Below are 21,869 nucleotides of genomic sequence, written 5' to 3' on the forward strand. Positions count from 1 at the left end.
TGTAAACACCAGCTGTCAGAGCAGCTCACAGATCACTGTACCTGTACATAGCCCATCTGTAAACAGCACATCTATCTACCTACCTCACCCCCATACTGTATTTATTTATTTATCTTGCTCCTTTGCACCCCGGTGTCTCTACTTGCACATTAATCTTCTGCACATCTACCATTCCAGTGTTTATTGCTATATTGTAATTACTTCGCCAGCATGGTGTCACGCCCTGGCCATAGAAAGGCTTATGTTCTCTATTTTGGGTAGGCCAGGGTGTGACTAGGGTGGACATTCTAGTTTCTTTATTTCTATGTTTTCTATTTCTTTGTGTTTTGCCGGGTGTGGTTCTCAATCAGAGGCAGCTGTCCATCGTTGTCTCTGATTGGGAATCATACTCAGGCAGCCTGTTTTGCCACCTTAGCTGTGGGTAGTTATCTTTGTTAGTGGCACTATAGCGATTGTAAGCTTCACCTTCATTTCTTGTTGGCGACATTCTAAATAAAAGTAAATGCACGCTTACCACGCTGCACCTCGGTCCGGTCATTTCCAGGAAGATGGTCGTGACACATGGCCTATTTATTGCCATAACTCTCTTATCTTACCTCATTTGCACTCGCTGTATGGAGACTTTTTGTTTTCTTTTGTTCGACTGTATTATTGACTATGTTTTGTATATTCCATGTGTAACTCTGTGTTGTATGTGTCAAATTGCTATGCTTTATCTTGGCCAGGTCGCAGTTGCAAATGAGAACTTGTTCTCAACTAGCCTACCTGGTTAAATAAAGGTGAAAAAAAACCACTACTGTAAATACAGGTAGAACCAGTGTCACCTTCAGAATTACTGGTTGTCAGCTAAATGTAGACATTGGTAGCACTACTTGCTCCCCTTCACCTATAACTTAGCACTTACTAACCCCACATTTTAACAGAGGGTTCACTTGAGCATTGTGACTCTTTTAGCCATCGAAAATCCCAAAACACAAATCTAATCTACCCAAAATCACATTAAGATAGCCTACTAAATGAGCAAGAGGGTGAATGTTGCTGCTCTTACTGTTATGTTCACCTGAACCACCTCAAATCATCTAACTACAGTAGTTTCTATGAGCAAGTGCTCTGTTACTAAATACTAAGAATGTATTGTCCTTACTGGCCAAATGTCTATGAACACCAATGCACGTGGTCAAGCCAAGTAGCGTACGGTCACCCACAGCAATTCAAATGGCAGTAGCAACACTGACTCTGAAATGAGTACAGATTAAAACTATTTTTATTATATGTGATAATCACTATTGATAATCAGGCCTATTTACATTTTAGTCCTTTAGTAGACACTCCTATCCAGAGTGATTAGGGCTAAGTGCCTTGCTAAAGGGCAGACATTTTTGACCTCGTCGGCTCAGGGATTTGAACAAGCGACCTTTCGGTGACTGGCTCAACGATCTTAACGACTAGGACACCTACCACCCTGGCCTATCTATACCACTCACCTGAGCCAAACACCTGTCCAACTGGCTCGCTGACTTCTTCAGCTGTTGGTTGATTTGCCAGTGTCACCCTTAGAGACAATCAGCTGTTTGTCTAAGACCTCCCACAACCCCTCTCCAGCTGTATGTGATGGGTTCAGCATCAGTGGTGGTGCCTTCACAGGTAAGGCACAAGGTTTTGTTGGAGTTACAGGCAGAAGTGATTGTGGGTTTGGGAACTGCCTCTGTAAATCCAGGAGAGAGACAAAGACAAAAGCAGGAAAAAAAATGCTTGTGAGGCACTGCATAACCTGCTATTTAATATAGAGGTACACAGACCGACACACACACACACACACACACACACATTTAGGTTTGAAAAACATCTGATCAATGTCAGAGGTCATAATAATAAAATCAAACATAGAACTCATCAACTCCTTTATTGAAAAAATATAAATATCAAACACCTCAAATTCACAAAGGATTGTGTCTTCGTCTTAGTATTTTGTGTTTTCTGTATTTATTTGGCCAGGCCAGGGTGTGACATGGGTTTATTTTGTGTTGTGTTTATGTATGGGGGTTTTTCGTAGGTTTTGGGATTGTGGCTTAGTGGGGTGTTCTAGCAAAGTCTATGGTTGCCTGAGGCGGTTCTCAATCAGAGGCAGGTGATTCTCGTTGTCTCTGATTGGGAACCATATTTAGGCAGCCATATTCTTTGAGTGTTTCGTGGGTGATTGTTCATGTCTCTGTGTGTGTTTGCACAAGATAGACTGTTTAGGTTTTCGCGTTACGTTTGTTGTTTTTGTATTGTATGTTTTTTCGTCTTCATTAAATATGTATCGAGAATACCACGTTGCATTTTGGTCCGACTCTCCTTCAACGGAAGAAAACCGTAACAGATTGGCAGGACATGCAGGCTGGAATGCAATTGTTGCAGATAAAATAAACACACTGCGCTTTCAAGTGCATTTGTTTTGCACAGCAGCATGTCTCAGAAGGAAGGAGTGGACACTTGATTTAGGAATTGTCTGTCCTGTTGTGTGATCCGTTTAGCGAACCGAGCTGAGAAGTCATCCAGTACATGCAATGAGACTGATCTCTAAGTCTAGTTTTAACTAGTCCCTATCCCCGGCTCAGTATTCACAGATCTGAAGGGTTCAGATAGGGATATGTATGTTAGTGATGTCTGAACCCAGCCCTATATGGACCTTCCTCTGTATTGCTTTCACCAATCAAGTTTGTATTTTTTCCCAATCTTAAGCCAAAGTGCTGAAACAGAATTGGTGTTCAGATGTTGTGTACAACACAATCATTCAGTCATCAACACATCACTACAGCGTGAAATCTGGAGTTTAAACAGAGATACATACAATGATTGTACAGCTACATGTCATTTGCATGTGCCAGGACTCCATTATAGAACAGTCCAGACCTAAAATAAAGCAATGTGGCTGGTCTGAATTTATAACTTCTTCTGTAACAGAATTACCAGAGACATACCAGTAACAAAACTAAAACCTGGGATATACCAGGTTAGTGGTCTTTCCCAACAAATGTTCTCAACAATCTGGTGGCAACAAGTGGTACCCCTTACTATGGTCCATAATTGGTCCCATCACAGATTGATGTACAGTCACAAAATTCTATTGTGAAAACAGATATTTACCAGATGGTAATTTGACGAAGACAACATTCAAATATTTAAGGCATTAAAATGTTTTAGTAATACATCTCAGTACTACAGAGCTCTCCTTCTTATAATTAAAACAATAACAACCAGTCAAGTCAAGGCTTTAAGAATTAGTCAATTATGAAATGATAAGACATTCACAAGCTGCGATTTAAAACAGAAAGTGCATTGGGTTGGCATAAAGCGCTCTGGAGAAAATACCTGAAAAGGAATCATTCAACCACAAAGTGATTGACACTACGGCTTCAAACAACCTGCACAAATTGATTGAGATTTGTAAAGACGAGGCATGAATACTGAGAAAGGATTTGAATCCACAAAGCCATTTACCACAAAGTATAAGATACTTTTTCGTCCATCATCAAAATGTTCTGAGATACAAATATTGCCCTCATATTTCTGAAGTACTGTAAGTTCATAAAGCACACTGTTCATCACATTATACAGTGAGCTCCAAAAGTATTGGGACAGTGACACTGTTTTTGGTTGTTTTGGCTCTGTACTCCAGCACTTTGGATTTGAAATGATACAACAACTGAGGTTAAAGTGCAAACTGTCAGCTTTAATTTGAGGTTATTCTCATCCATATCGGGTTAAAGCTGATAGTCTGCACTTTAACCTTATAGTCATAATCTCATTTCAAACCCAAAGTGCTGGAGTACAGAGCCAAAACAACAAAAGATGTCTGTGCCAATACTTCGTAGCTCACTGTACTTCATCTGATTGAATGCATGTTACTTTGTGCAACGTTCGCCTGTTGTTTTCCTTCATTTTACATTTCATTAAAAAACATCTCCAACAATTCAAACATGTTTCTCTCTTCTTGGTCGTTTGTCTCAATGTAACATAGGGAGTCATGTACTGAGAGCCTTCAAACCCCATGTTTCTGCTCCTCAGTTACCCCACCAGGAAGAACACCAGCTGGAAGGAAGCAACAGAGGAAAGAGCTCATGAGACAAAACATTACTAATGACTAGGGCCAGGAGTTGTTCCTGGTCAGGTCACATGGTCTGGAAAAACTCATGGTCTTATGTTATACAGTGCCTTGCGAAAGTATTCGGCCCCCTTGAACTTTGCGACCTTTTGCCACATTTCAGGCTTCAAACATAAAGATAAAACTGTATTTTTTGTGAAGAATCAACAACAAGTGGGACACAATCATGAAGTGGAACGACATTTATGGGATATTTCAAACTTTTTTAACAAATCAAAAACTGAAAAATTGGGCGTGCAAAATTATTCAGCCCCCTTAAGTTAATACTTTGTAGCGCCACCTTTTGCTGCGATTACAGCTGTAAGTCGCTTAGGGTATGTCTCTATCAGTTTTGCACATCGAGAGACTGACATTTTTTCCCATTCCTCCTTGCAAAACAGCTCGAGCTCAGTGAGGTTGGATGGAGAGCATTTGTGAACAGCAGTTTTCAGTTCTTTCCACAGATTCGCGATTGGATTCAGGTCTGGACTTTGACTTGGCCATTCTAACACCTGGATATGTTTATTTTTGAACCATTCCATTGTAGATTTTGCTTTATGTTTTGGGTCATTGTCTTGTTGGAAGACAAATCTCCGTCCCAGTCTCAGGTCTTTTGCAGACTCCATCAGGTTTTCTTCCAGAATGGTCCTGTATTTGGCTCCATCCATCTTCCCATAAATTTTAACCATCTTTCCTGTCCCTGCTGAAGAAAAGCAGGCCCAAACCATGATGCTGCCACCACCATGTTTGACAGTGGGGATGGTGTGGTCAGGGTGATGAGCTGTGTTGCTTTTACGCCAAACATAACGTTTTGCATTGTTGCCAAAAAGTTCAATTTTGGTTTCATCTGACCAGAGTACCTTCTTCCACATGTTTGGTGTTTCTCCCAGGTGGCTTGTGGCAAACTTTTAAACGACACTTTTTATGGATATCTTTAAGAAATGGCTTTCTTCTTGCCACTCTTCCATAAAGGCCAGATTTGTGCAATATACGACTGATTGTTGTCCTATGGACAGAGTCTCCCACCTCAGCTGTAGATCTCTGCAGTTAATCCAGAGTGATCATGGGCCTCTTGGCTGCATCTCTGATCAGTCTTCTCCTTGTATGAGCTGAAAGTTTAGAGGGACGGCCAGGTCTTGGTAGATTTGCAGTGGTCTGATACTCCTTCCATTTCAATATTATCGCTTGCACAGTGCTCCTTGGGATGTTTAAAGCTTGGGAAATCTTTTTGTATCCAAATCCGGCTTTAAACTTCTTCACAACAGTATCTCGGACCTGCCTGGTGTGTTCCTTGTTCTTCATGATGCTCTCTGCGCTTTTAACGGACCTCTGAGACTATCACAGTGCAGGTGCATTTATACGGAGACTTGATTACACACAGGTGGATTGTATTTATCATTAGTCATTTAGGTAAACATTGGATCATTCAGAGATCCTCACTGAATTTCTGGAGAGATTTTGCTGCACTTAAAGTAATGGTGCTGAATAATTTTGCACGCCCAATTTTTCAGTTTTTGATTTGTTAAAAAAGTTTGAAATATCCAATAAATGTCATTCCACTTCATGATTGTGTCTCACTTGTTGTTGATTCTTCACAAAAAAATACAGTTTTATATCTTTATGTTTGAAGCCTGAAATGTGGCAAAAGGTCGCTAAGTTCAAGGGGGCCGAATACTTTCGCAAGGCACTGTATATGCAACAGGTGTTCTTCCAGAAGAGTTAGACTTAAAGCACACACATCCCTGCTCTCCCTTCACACCCTCATAAGCTACAACAATTCAACAGTACAGGGATTTCCTAGTTGGTCTTTTCTGGACCACAAACTTGCTCTGACAATCCTCAAGGTAAACAACATAGTAGATGGCAGAATTCCAGGTGAATGCCACTGTGTCTTACCCTCAGGCTTGGACTGAACTGTAGGACTGTTGGATCCGCTGGCTTCAGTTGCTAACGGGAGGACAAACTTCTTTAATCAGATAATATCTCGTAAACCCTCTAGAGCATGTGTCAAACTCATTCCATGGAGGGCCGAGTGTCTGCGGGTTTTCACTCGATTGATGAAATAAGGTCACTAATTAGTAAACAACTCCCCTCACCTAGATCTTAACAAAAAACCCGCAGACACTAAGCCCTTCATGGAATGGGTTTGACACCCCAGATCTAGATGAACCCTCTATACTTATAATACAACACAGTATAATGTATCTGGCTTTTAAGAATCTGTCAGTTATAGGAATCAGGACAAATATGGTTTGAGTGTATTGTAACTGCCAGAGCACTCTGTTACTGGGTAAATTGTCCTCTTAAGTCTTATACACCCCTCCATTCCCCTGCAATTTGTCAGCAATGTTGTCCCCTGTTTTGGAGGACAGTAGCGTAACCCCTCAGCAGAATCACACAGAAGGAAAACAACTACAGCCTCTCTCCTACTGCATCAAATGCTACTTAAGAAGTTGCTTCTGTTTATACAGTCTTATATGAACTGGATGACTTGCCTTGTTCTGGCTGGACTACATCACGCCTTTAGCTGAGAAGAGAGCAAAGTTGAGCTTAGCATTCTCATACACAGATATATTAGTATTTGTCATATTCACTTCTGGATGACAATGAAAAGGATGCTAAGTGTCAGAATTTCAGGTGAATGCCACTGTTTCTTCTTACTCTCAGGCTTTGACTCATATTTATGACTGTTGAATCCACTGGCTTCAGCTGCTAATGACGACAGAAGGACAAACTTTCTTGAATCAGATCTTTTTGAAAGAAACACTCACTTATACACTCCTATACTTGAATGCATTCAGTTGTACAACTGACTACTATAGGTATCCCCCTTTCCCAATATACAGTGTATTATAGTTAACTTAATCAGTGAGTTACAGCAGTGTTTCACTAGGATTTTTTTCAGCAGCGGTGGCAAGGGTGGGGGGTGGGGGGGTATTGCTACTAGCGTTACGTAATGACCAAAAGTATGTAGACACCTGCTCGTCGAATATTTCATTCCAAAATCATGGGCATTAATATGGAGTTGGTCCCACCCTTGTTGCTATAACAACCTCCACTCTTCTGGGAAGGCTTTCCACTAGATGTTGGAACATTGCTGCAGGGACCTTTGGCTTCCATTCAGCCACAAGAGTATTAGTGAGGTTGGGCACTGATGTTGGGCGATTAGGCCTGGCTCGCATCTGCGTTCCAATTCATCCCAAAGGTGTTAGATGTGGTTGAGGTCAGTGCTCTGTGCAGACCAGTCAAGTTCGTCCACACCGATCTCGACAAACCATTTCTGTATGGAACTCGCTTTGTGCTTGGGGGCATTGTCATGCTGAAACAGGAAAAGGCATTCCCCAAACTGTTGCCACAAAGTTGGAAGCACAGAATCATCTAGAATGTAATTGTATGCTGTTCACTGGAACTAAGGGGCCTAGCCCCAATCATGAAAAACAGCCCAAGACCATTATTCCTCCTCCACCAAACTTTAGAGTTGGCACTATGCATTGGGGCAGGTAGCGTTCCCCTGGCATCCACCAAACCCAGATTTGTCTGTCAGACTGCCAGATGGTGAAGCGTGATTCGTCACTCCAGAGAACGCGCTTCCACTGCTCCAGAGTCCAATGACGGCGAACTTTACACCACTCCAGCCGACACTTGGCATTGTGCATGGTGATTTTTGGCTTATGTGCGGTTGCTCGACCACTGAAACCCATTTCATGAAGCTCCCAAATTACAGTTCCTGTGCTGACATTGCTTCCAGAGGCAGGTTGGAACTCTGTAGTAAGTGTTGCAACCAAGGACAAATGAGTTTCACGCACTACGCGCTTCAGCACTCAGCGGTCCCGTTCTGTGAGCTTGTGTGGCCTATCACTTTACGGCTGAGCCGTTGTTGCTCCTAGATGTTTCCACTTCACAATAACAGCACTTACCGTTGACCAGGGCAGCTCTAACCGGGCAGAAATTTTACTAACTGACTTGTTGGAAAGTGCCACATTGAAAGTCACTGAGCTCTTCAGTAAAGCCATTCTACAGCCAATGTTTGTCTATGGAGATTGCATGGCTGTGTGCTCAATTATATACACCTGTCAGCAACTGGTGTGTCTGAAATAGCCTAGAAGGGGTGTCCATATACTTTTGAATATATAGTGTAGCTGTTACCATAGATTTTCAGCCATTGAGCCAAAGACTATCCATTTAAAAGTGTGTCTCGGCAGAAATACATACATTAAAAAATACATACAATTTAGCAGCGGTAAATCAAGGAATCAAATCATCTGGACAAATATGTATTGAGTTGTAACCATCAGAGCACTCTGTTACCGGGTAAACTTACATTTTATACACACCTCCATTCCCCTGCCCCTTTCCACTTTTGTCTGCGTTGTCTTTCCCCGTTAGTGAAATCCCTGCAGAGTCACACACACAAAAGGAAAACATCAACTACAGCCTCTCTCCTACTGCATCAAACACTGCATAAAGCTACAATAGGTAACTTTTTGGGCGACCCAACCCAATTCACATAGAAATATGAGTTATAGATATTTCATTCCTGTTGTAAGCAAGTCTAAGAAGCAGTAAATCTGTTCTATTTATATAGTTCCCGTTTCAGTTTTGTACACCAGCTGAATATACAATATTTTTGGTTAAAGAAAATATATTTCACAGTGGTTTAAATGGTACAATGATTCTCTGCATAATGACTCCTTGTTTTTTCCCATAAACTGAAATGAGGTAAACTATTAGACTTTTATCAACCAGGAAATGGAGTGATTTCTGTATAGTCCATCTTTAAAGAAGTTACTTCTGTTTATACAGTCTTAAATCAACTGGATGACTTGCCTTGTTCTGGCTGGACTCTGTCACTGCCTTTAGCTGAGAAGAAGAGAAGAGAGAAAAGTTGAGCTTAGCATTCTCATACACAGAACACATTAGTATTTGTTGCGTTCACTTCTGGATGACAATGAAAAGGATGCTAAGTGGCAGAATTCAAGTCGAATGCCACTGTGTCTTACCATTAGTCATCAAAAACAGAATTCAAATAAAATAGCAATCAATCTATGTTCTCGTGATATTCTGAGATATGAAGATGAGCATCTAACTTCTAATGCTACTTCTGCTTCATGACGTCTTAAATTAGCTGGAGGACTTGGCTGTGGTTTGATTGTTTACATCCCTGGCTTTAGCTGAAGAGAGAATATATCAGTTTAGCATTCTCAAACGTCTTTGTTGTCACAATAATTAATGATGATGCAACTCTTTAATTTGTAACATACAAAAGATCAGATATAGGTAACCTTGTTCATGGAGTACTGCAGGTTTTTGTTCCAACTAGGCACCACACCAGACAAACTGAACTGATCAGTGATTGCCTACATTCAACACACCTGTTGGACCAGGTCAGTTAAATCAAAAACATGATGTGCCTGCGGCCCTCCAGGACCAGGGTTACCTACCCCTGCAGTAGATGACTACTGTAAGTTCTTAAAGACACAAAACCTGCAAAGGTCTTGAGACGTTCTGAAACAATCCACATCTCTAAAGTGGTAACCGTCATATCAAACTAAACAACATGGAAACAGTTCTCAGAACTGAAAACCTCCTGAATGAAGATTGTGAAATAATTGGCTTTTCAACCACAACCTAGCAATGGGTGACAGTGACAACCTTTATCCACAGGTTGTCACTGTGGGTAACATTTTGACAGTGCAAAAATGCAAAGATGTAAAGATAAACCAAAACCAAACAAATGACTTCAAATACTCATCACAAGTACATAATTTAAAGCACATTTTCCTTGCAGATTCCAACAGCATAATGCACATTTATATATGCTAGTCCACACACTACTAACTTTAAACTCACATTAGTAATCACCTTCTCATACTGTATGTAGACGTCACTAAATCATGTTCTTCAAATAAATGTCACCACTAATAATATGACAAACACATTTCTGACAACATCTCCACATATCTGCAAGGTCAAAATGTCCCTATAGAAGTACCATGTAAAAGGTGTGTTAGTGTTAATACCTGTGTTAGTGGGCTGATTGTTATTATTCTGATTCATGGAGTAATCTCTAGAAGACTTCTCTCCTACAACGCTGTAAACTGTATCCAGGGCAACAGTATTCTGATTGTTGCCTGCATCCCCTGTAAAGTTACACCACCCATCAACATTGTTTACTGTAAACAGAGTAGAATAGGTTCCTTGAATTTAGGAGGCATTTGCCCTTTAAATTTGCATAAGAGAAAACATGGAAATATTCTGGGTTGTGGGATTACTGCTGTGGACTCTCTCTCTCACACACACATAGATTAAAAGTTTTCTGGAATGGGACAAATACAACACTTCGGTCCTCCTGTGCTGTGAGGAAATGTGTGCAGTGCATGGAAGTATGTGTATATAGTACAGTACATGAATAATGTTGTGTTTGTATTACTTTGGGGACCCTGTCAGCAGGTTGAATATAGATCAGAGTCAAGTTAAGGTAAGTAACACTTACCACACATTCTACCATAAATTCCACCAAAATACTTTCTCAAAAAGTCAATCCAGGTGTCTTGGGGATATTCTGAAATGAATAAGAGAGACTCAAAGGTAAGACATTATTAAGACTGTAATTCACATTGTGTAACATTTTGGAGAAGCAGTGAGTATGAAGAGTTGAACCTACCTTTTTTCTTCTTCCACACCAACCAAACTGGGGAGTAAAAATACAAATATTTTATAACTTCTTAAAATACAAGTCTGCCTTAATATTCTAGCAGCTACTTATTATGACTTCACCAACAATTACACGCTTAAGCTGCAATTAGAAGCCATCTTTTCTGAGAGCACCAATAAACAACCTGCACACAGTACCTGCACATCTGAACACAACTGTAAATACAGGTACAACATGTATCCCCTTCAGGGGGTATAGCTGTTGTAGCTGCTGTTATGTCAATCTGTGATTCACAACTATGTACATGTGCAGTGATCTGTTACTATAGATGTGCTGTTCTTACCTGTTATGACAATGGCAACAAGCGCTACAATGACTACAATGACGACAACACCAACAATCCAACCACCACCGACTTCAGAAGGCTCTGAAATGAAAACATATGTTGTATTGATACTTTAACAGGAGTTTCATGTTTTCAACATAGTGCAGCATTCATTATGGTCTACAATACTAGCATTGTTACTAACATATCAACACATAAGATTAACACAATTATAAGTGTCCACTCACCTGGATAAAACACCGATCCAACTGGATCACTGACTTCCCCTTCTCCAGCAGAGTTCTTCAGCTTGCAGATGTACTTGTAACTGTTGGTTGATTTGCCAGTGTCGCTCTTAGAGACAATCAGCCATTTTTCTATGACCTCCCACGCCCCCTCTCCCACTTTCCAGCTGTAGGTGACTGGTTCAGCATCAGTGGTGTCGCTCTCACAGGTTAGAATGCAGGTGGTTTTGTTGGAGTTGCAGGTATAAGTGATTGTGGGTTTAGGGACTGCCTCTAAATCCAGGAGAAAGAAAGACAAAGCAGGGAAAAATGCTTGTGAGGCACTGCATAATCTTCTATTTAAAATAGGCACACACACAGAAACACTTACTGATAACAATGTATACATTTGAAGTTGGAAGTTTACATACACCTCGGCCAAATACAGTCGAGGCCAAAAGTTTTGACAATGATATTATTTTCACATAGTCTGCTGCCTCAGTTTGTATGATGGCAATTTGCATATACTCCAGAATGATATGAAGAGTGATCAGATGAATTTCAATTAATTGCAAAGTTTTTGCCATGCAAATGAACTGAATCCCCCCCAAAACATTTCCACTGCATTTCTGCAGAAGGCTTCAGGGCACCCAAGAAAGTCCAGCAAGCACCAGGACCGTCTCCTAAAGCTGATTCAGCTGAGGGATCGGGGGCACCAACAGTACAGAGCTTGCTCAGATATGGCAGCAGGCAGGTATGAGTGCATCTGCACACACAGTGAGGCGAAGACTTTTGGAGGATGGCCTGATGTCAAGAAGGGCAGCAAAGAAGCCACTTCTCTCCAGAAAAAAACATCAGGGTCAGACTGATGTTCTGCAAAAGGTACAGGGATTGGACTGCTGAGGACTGGGGTAGTCATTTTCTCTGATGAATCCCCTTTCCGATTGTTTGGGGCATCCGGAAAAAAGCTTGTCCGGAGAAGACAAGGTGAGCACTACCATCAGCCTTTTGTCATGCCAACAGTAAAGCATCATGAGACCATTCATGTGTGGGGTTGCTTCTTAGCCAAGGGAGTGGGCTCAGTCATAAATCTGCCTAAGAACACAGCCATGAATAAAGAATGGGACCAACACATCCTCCGAGAGCAACTTCTCCCAACCCTCCAGGAAAAGTTTGGTGACGAACAATGCCTTTCTTTTTCCAGCATGATGGAGCACAATGCCATAAGGCAAAAGTGATAACTAAGAGCCTCGGGGAACAAAACATATTTTGGGTGTATGGCCAGTAAACTCCCCAGACCTTCATCCCATTGAGAAGTAGTGGTCAATCCTCAAGAGGCAGGTGTACAAACAAAAACCCACATATTCTGACAAACTCCAAGCATTGATTTTGCAAGAATGGGCTGCCATCAGTGTGTCCCAGAAGTTAATTGACAGCATGCCAGGGTGGATTGCAGAGGTCTTGAAAAAGAAGAGTCAACACCGCATATATTGACTCTTTGCATCAACTTCATGTAATTGTCAATAAAAGCCTTTGACACTTGTGAAATGCTTGTAATTATGCTTCAGTATTCAATAGTAACATCTGACAAAAATATCTAAAGACACTGAAGCAGCAAACTTTGGAAATTAATATTTGTGCCATTCAAAACTTTTGGCAATGACTGTACATTTATACTCAGATTTCCCCAATTCCTGACATTTAATCCTAGTAATAATTCCCTGTCTTAGGATCACCACTTTATTTTAAGAATGTGAAAGTCAGACTAATAGAGACAATTATGTATTTCAGCTTTTATTTCTTTCATCACATTCCCAGTGGGTCAGAAGTTTACAAACACTCAATTAGTATTTGGTAGCATTCCCTTTAAATTGTTTAACTTGGGTCAAACATTTCGGTTAGCCTTCCACAAGCTTCCCACAATAAGTTGAGTGAATATTGGCCTATTCCTCCTGACAGAGCTGGTGGACCGAGTCAGGTTTGTAGACCTCCTTGCTCGCCTTTTCAGGTTTTTCAGTTGTGTCAACAAATGTTCTACAGGATTGAGGTCAGTGCTTTGTGATGGTCACTCCAATACCTTGACTTTGTTGTCCTTAAGCCATTTTGCCACAACTTTGGAAGTTGCTTGGGGTCATTGTCCATTTGGAAGACCCATTTGCGACCAAGCTTTAACTTCCTGACTGATGTCTTGAGATTTTGCTTCAATATATACACATATTTTTCCTACCTCGTAATGCTATCTATTTTGTGAAGTTCACCAGTCCCTCCAACAGCAAAGCACACCCACAGCATGATGCTGCCACCCCCATGCTTCACGGTTGGGAGGGTGTTCTTCGGCTTGCAAGCATCCCCCTTTTTCCTCCAAACATAACGATGGTCATTATGGCCAAACAGTTCCATTTTGGTTTCATCAGACCAGAGGACAGTTCTCCAATAAATACGATCTTAGTCCCCATGTGCAGTTGCAAACCGTAGTCTGGCTTTTTATGGCGGTTTTGGAGCAGTGGCTTCTTCCTTGCCGAGCAGTCTTTCAGGTTATGTCAATATAGGACTCATTTTACTGTGGATACATATACTTTTGTACCCGTTTCCTCCAGCATTTTCACACGGCCCTTTGCTGTTGTCCTGGGATTGTTTTGCACTTTTCACACCAAAGTACGTTCATCTCGAGGTGACAGAACACGTCTCCTTCCTGAGCGTTATGACGGCTGCGTGGTCCCATGGTTTTTATAACTGCGTACTATTGTTTGTACAGATGAACGTGTACCATCAGACATTTGGAAATTGCTCCCAAAGATGAACCAGACATGTGGAGGTCTACAGTTTTTTTTTTCTGAGGTCTTGGCTGATTTCTTTTGATTTTCCCATATTGTCAAGCGAAGAGGCACTGAGGTTGAAGGTAGGCCTTGAAATACATCCACAGGTACACCTTCAATTGACTCAAATTATGTCAATTAGTCCATCAGAAGCTTCTAAAGCCATTAAATAATTTTCTGGAATTTTCCAAGGTGTTTAAAAGCACAGTCAACTTAGTGTATGTAAACCTCTGACCCACTGGAATTGTGATACAGTGAATAATAAGTGAAATAATCTGTTTTGTAAACAATTGTTGGAAAAATTACATGAGTCATGCACAAAGTAGATGTCCTAACCTAATTTGTGGAGTGGTTGAAAAACAAGTTCCAACCTAAGTGTATGTAAACTTCTGACTTCAACTGTATTGCTGTTGAACTCCACAGAATAAACCCCAAAAAGTGTTTTCAACATAGAACATTTTGAATGCTGCACTACAACACTAGCAGTGTTACTAACATATCAATATATAAGACTGTAACACGCTTGAGTGTCCACTCACTTGGACCAAACCTTTGTCCAATTGGATCACTGACTTCTTCACTAACAGGGTTTTTCATTTTGCAGATGTACTTGTAACTGTTGGTTGATTTGCCAGTGTCACTCTTATTGACATTAATCTGTTTGTCTAAGACCTCCCACGCGCTCGCTCCCACTTTCCAGCTGTAGGTGACTGGTTCAGCATCAGTGGTGTCGCCCTCACAGGTCAGAGTGCAGGAGGTTTTGTCTGGGTTACAGGAAGAAGTGATCGTGGGTTTGGGGACTGCCTCTGTAAATAGAGGAAAGAAACAGGAATCATTTGGGGAAAAGCTTGAGGCACTGCAATACATAACCTGCTGTTTCTACACACACACACACACACACACACACACACAGAAACACTTACTGAAAACAGATAATGTATATGTCTGGTCAAGCAGTTTGCTGTTAAACTCCACAGAATAAACTCCACTGTCTGTTTTCTTCAATCCACTGATTCTCAGCTCTCCAGTAGTCTGGTCCAGGGTTGTACGCTCTTTGAAGGAGGCATAGATGTCCAGACCACCAAAATCCTTGTCCCACTCTGCCACCTTGTTCTTCCCATGCTTCCATAGGATGCTTGATATGGAGTCAGGCACTGTGGACTTGTCTGGTTTCAACACGAGCTCACCTCCCACTTTAAGATAAAGATCATCTAGGAAAGCAGACATTTCATACATGTATCAGAGTATCAATGTATCCAGGGTAACACATTATGGTGAGGGTATAAATATGTAGTCCTAACCCTACTGGCATTGAAAGTGACATTATTATCAACCTTTACTGTTTATATCTAGAATTCTGCTTGCTGGGTGTATCTGGTCTATGTAGTCTGACCACTTTGACTAGTATGTCCCCCCCACCACCACCACCACCACCACCACCGGAGCAGAAATGTATCTAGACTCCACCACAGATTAAAGTCTTTGGGGACACGCTGTCCACTATCACATCACTAGCTAGGTTTCCATCCAATCTGCGGCAGATTTTCATGCAAATATTCTAAAATCTGCAAAAAAACAATATGCAGATTTTCCCTCCAGAGAGATGTTTCAATCAAACTGACTTTTTGCAGACAAAAGGCTGTGTGTGATGAAGTAGTGTACATAAAAATAACTTGATGATGCCGTTCAAATGAATACAAGTTTAAATGGGTTTCCATTGAATTTTACACTACTGATGGTTTGTCAAAAACACTGTTGCATTATATTGCAACTGTTCCCAATCTGGTTGACACATGCGCTCTAGCCAACAGCTACAGTGGGGGTAAACTATCTACATTATGACATTATTATCGATAAGCGCGATATTTTTAAATTGTCAAACGGCAGCAAAGCATCGATCATCATGTCACTAGAATAAGACCCTCAATATTTATTGGAAAGGAGCATCAAGCTCATCACCTTGCACTTTCACCACCCTGTGAAGTTCATCATTTATTGAATCTGTAGCCTAATAAACTACATGTTTTCCCGAGTCATAGTGGGAGGAACACACAGCATATCATCGCGTGACTCCAAGTTTACTTCGATATGGTTTTTATGTCAATATTTGCGTATAAAAGCAGTTACACAGACATTTCGCACAAAATTCATTTTACAGACACAAAAAGAGCCCACCTTGTCTAGCGTATTTTGTTTTGTCGACATTTGGAAAGTTTCTGTTTCCATCAGGCCTGTAATCACACTTTACTCGCATTAAAAAGGTTGGATGGAAACCTGGTTAGAGGCTAGGTTACCATCCAATAGGCGACAGATTTGAATGCAAATATTCAAAAATTCACAAAGAAAATGTGCACATTTTCCAACCAGCGGTGTTTTTCCACCCAATGTACTTGTTGCAGATACAAATCAGTGCGTGAGGATTTTGGATTGGAGTTGTTTAATATGAGTCTGGTAGGAGAGTTCACAGTCTAGCCAGACACCTAGTTATTTATAGTTGTCCACATATTCTAGGTCAGAACCGTCCAGGTTGGTGATGCTAATCAGGCGGGCGAAGACCGTGATCGGTTGGAAAGCATGCATTTGGTTTTACTAGCGTTTAAGAGCAGTTGGAGGCCACGGAAGGAGTGTTGTATGGCATTGAAGCTCGTTTGGAGGCTAGTTAGCACAGTGTCCAAGGAAGGGCCAGAAGTATACAAAATGGTGTCGTCTACGTAGAGGTGGATCAGGGAATCACCCACAGCAAGAGCATCATCATTGAGATAGATATATATCTATCTATATACACACACACACACAAGTAAAAACGAATGTAAAGTTAGAAATTGTGCTACTAATGCACCTGATGGCACAAACACATATCGTAAAAGTAATGATGTTTTTGTTTGGTTAGCTTTTGGAAATTGTATAAATAAAAAATTTCCTTCTTCAGAAATTCCAGCTAGGCAGGCTAACGCTAGTTGGCTAATTAATTTGCTAGCTATTATACAGTATATAGTATTAATTATATAGTTAATATAAGTAGACATGCAATCATAATTGACTGTACCGCATTTGAAGTACCCACAAGCTACCGGTGGCTGAAAACATAATCGCAGGACGAAGAAGTGACAAACTACCCTGCAAGTGTAGATTCGTCAGACGTCATGATACGTCATCAGAAGTGTCCACTTAATTTGTGGGGAGTGGGTGCAGTGAGCCCAATTTAGCAACTTTTTTTTCAAACAGCACCTAGCAACAAATTAACTATTTTTAAAAATGTATTTGGAACTTTTAGCAACTTTTGAAAGGTGACTCAAACGCTAAAATGCACGCATTGTCCCTCTAAATGACACAAAAACAATTCTCTGTCACACACTCAGTCACAACACACGTGCCTGGCTGCAAAAGTGCGTTGTGAGTGACGGCAGCAGCAGGCGCTCAGCTCGTGCACAGGCAGCAGCAGGCCAGCAGCAAATTGCAAATCATTGTTGGCTGACTGCAGCAGCAGTAATACGGCTTCGACGAGCCAAACCCAATGAATATACACTGCTCCAAAAAATAAAGGGAACACTTAAACAACACAATGTAACTCCAAGTCAATCACACTTCTGTGAAATCAAACTGTCCACTTAGGAAGCAACACTGATTGACACAATTTCACATGCTGTTGTGCAAATGGAATAGACAACAGGTGGAAATTATAGGCAATTAGCAAGACACCCCCAATAAAGGAGTGGTTCTGCAAGTGGTGACCACAGACCACTTCTCAGTTCCTATGCTTCCTGGCTGATGTTTTGGTCACTTTTGAATGCTGGCGGTGCTTTCACTCTAGTGGTAGCATGAGACGGAGTCTACAACCCACACAAGTGGCTCAGGTAGTGCAGCTCATCCAGGATGGCACATCAATGCGAGCTGTGGCAAGAAGGTTTGCTGTGTCTGTCAGCGTAGTGTCCAGAGCATGGAGGCACTACCAGGAGACAGGTCAGTACATCAGGAGACGTGGAGGAGGCCGTAGGAGGGCAACAACCCAGCAGCAGGACCGCTACCTCCGCCTTTGTGCAAGGAGGAGCACTGCCAGAGCCCTGCAAAATGACCTCCAGCAGGCCACAAATGTGCATGTGTCTGCTCAAACGGTCAGAAACAGACTCCATGAGGGTGGTATGAGGGACCGACGTCCACAGGTGGGGGTTGTGCTTACAGCCCAACACCTTGCCAGAGAACACCAAGAGTTGCAAATTCGCCACTGGCGCCCTGTGCTCTTCACAGATGAAAGCAGGTTCACACTGAGCACGTGACAGAGTCTGGAGACGCAGTGGAGAACGTTCTGTTGCCTGCAACATCCTCCAGCATGACCAGTTTGGCGGTGGGTCAGTCATGGTGTGGGGTGGCATTTCTTTGGGGGGCCGCACAGCCCTCCATGTGCTCGCCAGAGGTAGCCTGACTGCCATTAGGTACCGAGATGAGATCCTCAGACCCCTTGTGAGACCATCTGCTGTTGCGGTTGGCCCTGGGTTCCTCCTAATGCAAGACATTGCTAGACCTCACGTGGCTGGAGTGTGTCAGCAGTTCCTGCAAGAGGAAGGCATTGATACTATGGACTGGCCCGCCCGTTCCCCAGACCTGAATCCAATTGAGCACATCTGGGACATCATGTCCATCCACCAACACATTGCACCACAGACTGTCCAGGAGTTGGCAGATGCTTTAGTCCAGGTCTGGGAGGAGATCCCTCAGGAGACCATCCGCCACCTCATCAGGAGCATACCCAGGTGTTGTAGGGAGGTCATACAGGCACGTGGAGGACACACACACTACTGAGCCTCATTTTGACTTGTTTTAAGGGCATTACATCAAATTTGGATCAGCCTGTAGTGTGGTTTTCCACTTTAAGTTTGAGTGTGACTCCAAATCCAGACCTCCATGGGTTGATAAATTAGATTTCCATTGATAATTTGTGATTTTGTTGTTGTGATTTTGTTGTCAGCACATTCAACTATGTAAAGAAAAAAGTATTTAATAAGAATATTTCATTCATTCAGATCTAGGATGTGTTATTTTAGTGTTCCCTTTATTTTTTTGAGCAGTGTAGTTGGTCACGAATGTTTGATCTTGAACAGAACTTACATCAATCAACATGCCTCAATCAAAAATATACAGCCAGAAGTACAGAAAAGAGTGGGAGTCTGTACCTGAACAAATGTCAAATCATATTTTTTGCCGAGATGGCCAGTCAATTTGAGCAACGTTTGTGTATTCTATGTAATGACGCAGTTTTACGTTACCACGCAATGACATCACAACATCATTTAGCAACAAATCAACCAGCCTCTAGCAATGTGATACAATCCTTTTCCAAAGCGTCTGGTCTATATCTTAACATTAATAAATGTGAAATCATAGCTGTCAAAGATTGTGTGACACCTTCATATTATGGTATTCCAGTAAAAGAAGAACTTACATATTTAGGCATAACCATTACAAAGGATCAGAAGTCTAGAGGCTTTCTAAATTTTAATCCTCTTATTAAAAAACCCAGAAGAAACTAAATCAATGGCTACAGAGGAACTTATCTTTAAAAAGGTAGAGTCCTGATAACCAAGGCTGAAGGTTTCTCTAGACTAACATATGGTGCTCTATCTTTATATCTTGACAGTAAAATAAGCAAGGAGATAGACCAGATGCTTTTCAATTTTCTTTGGAGAAACCGTACCCATTACATTAGGAAAACTGTTGAAATGAACACTTATGAGAATGGTGGATTGAATTTTCTAGATTTTACTACTTTAAATAATACTTTTAAGATCAATTGGATAAAACAATTCCTAAGAAGACCCACTTAAATCTGGAATGTTATTCCTCATCATGTCTTCTCTACTTTTGGTGGCCTTAACTTCATGTTGTTTTGTAATTATAATATTGACAAAGTTCCAGTGAAACTTTCTGCTTTTCATCGGCAGGTTTTCTTGTCATGGTCCTTAATTTATAAACACAATTTTTCTCCACACAGATATTATATATGGAATAATCGGGATATATTGTATAAAAATACCTCTTTGTTTTTAGAATATTGGTTCTGAAATAATATCCTATTGGTGAGCCAACTGGTAAATACAGAGGGTCTTTTACTCAGTTATAAAGAATTCTTATCACTTTACAAGGTCCCTGTAACACCTAAAGATTTTGCAATCGTTTTAGATGCCATTCCCTCAGGTGTTGCTATGTTATTCAGGAACGTGTCAAGACCTGACCCTCAGAGCCTACCTTCTATTGACCCTGTTGACTCATCAGTAGGAAAGATTTGTTTCTCTTTTGGTCCATTCAACAACAGAGCGATACGATCCTTGTTTCAGCAGGATGTTGTATCTATACCTTATGTCATGCCTTATTGGATCAGATTTATTGATAATATCTGTTGGAAAAAAGTTTGGATGTTGCCACACACTTACCTACTTGTTAACAAAATTAAGGAAGTTTCCTTTTGAAATTATTCATAAATATTATCCTGTCAACCACTATATGAAGAAGTTTAAGGAAAACATCAACTCAAATTGCTCCTTTGATAATGACCACCCAGAAACAGTGTTGCATCTTTTTTGGCATTGTATGCATGTAAGAAAACTGTGGCAAGACATCAGTAGGTTTATAATTGAACACATTTATGAAGATTTTACAGTATTGTGGAGAGATGTACTGTTTGGATTCTTTACATACAATAGAAATAAGCTGAAACATTTTTATGTAATTAATTTCATTATTCTTTTGGCCAAATTTCATATACACAAATGTAAATTTACAAACAGAAAACCACATTTTCGTACCCTACAAAAAGAAATTGAACTGTATTTTAAGACGGTTAAATGCTCAAACAAAAAAGCTGTTAGAATTGTAAGTATATGCATGTCCCTTAAGGTCCTTGTGTAATTGTAATGTGATATTGTACCCCCTAGCGCGATTGTCCATTGTTTGTAATCTATGTATGATTGTGTTCCCTCATGTGCTTTTTGTATTGATTTGTTGTTAATGTAAAAAAAAAATGTTAATTTTTTTTTTCTTCAAAAAAACAAACCTGCCTCTAGCAATTTAGCCAGAAAAGTTGTTGGCAAGACTGAGAGGGTGTGTCTTAAGTATTCTATCGCTTCCTGAAGCCTGTGTGTGCGTAGTTAAACGAAATAAGGGTGCGTTCCGACCTTATTTCTCATCGAAACCCACCGACTACGTTTAAAATCAATATGAAGAGCGTGTTAATGCTGTTGTCCATCCATAATTTCGCTATACAAGTTTGATTTCAGAGTGCCATGTTTTTTTTTCAGTGTGGCAGTCGGCTCAACTTACCTCGGGAGACCACCGTTCGCGCCAGACAAAGCCAGAAACACAATCTGATGAGCGTTAGTTTAGGCATATGCGCTAGTTAGCTAGCCTACTTCTGATCTTAATTTCCCAAGGCTGTGAAAGTGAAACGTGGTTTAGTTCTTCCCTCTGCATGCGTCGTGACCGCTTGGTTGAAAATAAAGTAACCTTTTCTTGTTCTGTGAATTTTATGTAGCGGCTGGCAACCAACTTTAAAGTGCATTACCGCCACCAACTGGACTGGAGTGTGGACCAGAGACAGTGAAGGTCTAAATCCTACACAATAATCTCGTCTCCCTAAGGAAACGAAATACATAATGAAATACTACAAAAGTTACCTTAATCCTGTCTTATCAACCGCATTACTCCCTCAAATCTAATAACAATCGCCCCCTTT

General features: G+C 41.0%; 1 protein-coding gene across 8 annotated transcripts; it reads right to left on the reverse strand.

Moving 5' to 3' along the window:
- Positions 1 to 1,884: 1,884 nt before the first annotated feature.
- On the reverse strand, positions 1,885 to 21,664 carry LOC109880657 (carcinoembryonic antigen-related cell adhesion molecule 1). Of its 8 annotated transcripts, none has more exons than XR_004208610.1 (13): positions 21,458 to 21,654; positions 15,070 to 15,357; positions 14,686 to 14,952; positions 11,355 to 11,624; positions 11,125 to 11,208; positions 10,791 to 10,817; positions 10,620 to 10,688; positions 10,147 to 10,266; positions 8,954 to 8,986; positions 8,461 to 8,520; positions 6,622 to 6,653; positions 6,023 to 6,073; positions 1,885 to 4,074 (listed from the first exon to the last, which is right to left on the reverse strand). XR_004208610.1 is itself a non-coding variant. In XM_031819381.1 (12 exons), exons 1-11 carry the CDS (start codon positions 21,522 to 21,524, stop codon positions 6,637 to 6,639), a joined length of 1,302 nt encoding a protein of 433 aa, XP_031675241.1. In that variant the 5' UTR covers positions 21,525 to 21,653; the 3' UTR covers positions 1,885 to 4,074; positions 6,622 to 6,636. The 8 variants fall into 8 exon arrangements, 4 of the variants coding, with proteins under 4 accessions (XP_031675241.1, XP_031675240.1, XP_031675244.1 ...); XR_004208609.1 differs by having other exon boundaries at positions 8,448 to 8,520; positions 21,458 to 21,653; XR_004208611.1 differs by lacking the exon at positions 10,147 to 10,266 and having other exon boundaries at positions 8,448 to 8,520; positions 21,458 to 21,664.
- Between the last annotated feature and the right edge of the window lie 205 nt (positions 21,665 to 21,869).

This window comes from Oncorhynchus kisutch, unplaced genomic scaffold, assembly GCF_002021735.2.
Source record: "Oncorhynchus kisutch isolate 150728-3 unplaced genomic scaffold, Okis_V2 scaffold2096, whole genome shotgun sequence".
Lineage (NCBI taxonomy): Eukaryota > Metazoa > Chordata > Actinopteri > Salmoniformes > Salmonidae > Oncorhynchus > Oncorhynchus kisutch.

Excerpts from the sequence above, each read along its gene's own strand:
- LOC109880657 (XM_031819381.1), bottom strand. The coding sequence starts at position 21,524 with ATGCCTAAACTAACGCTCATCAGATTGTGTTTCTGGCTTTGTCTGGCG. Across the intron at positions 11,209-11,354 it reads TGGATCGGTGTTTTATCCAG|AGCCTTCTGAAGTCGGTGGT; the intron begins GTGAGTGGACAC and ends TTTTCATTTCAG. Across the intron at positions 10,689-10,790 it reads GGTGTGGAAGAAGAAAAAAG|AATATCCCCAAGACACCTGG; the intron begins GTAGGTTCAACT and ends TATTCATTTCAG.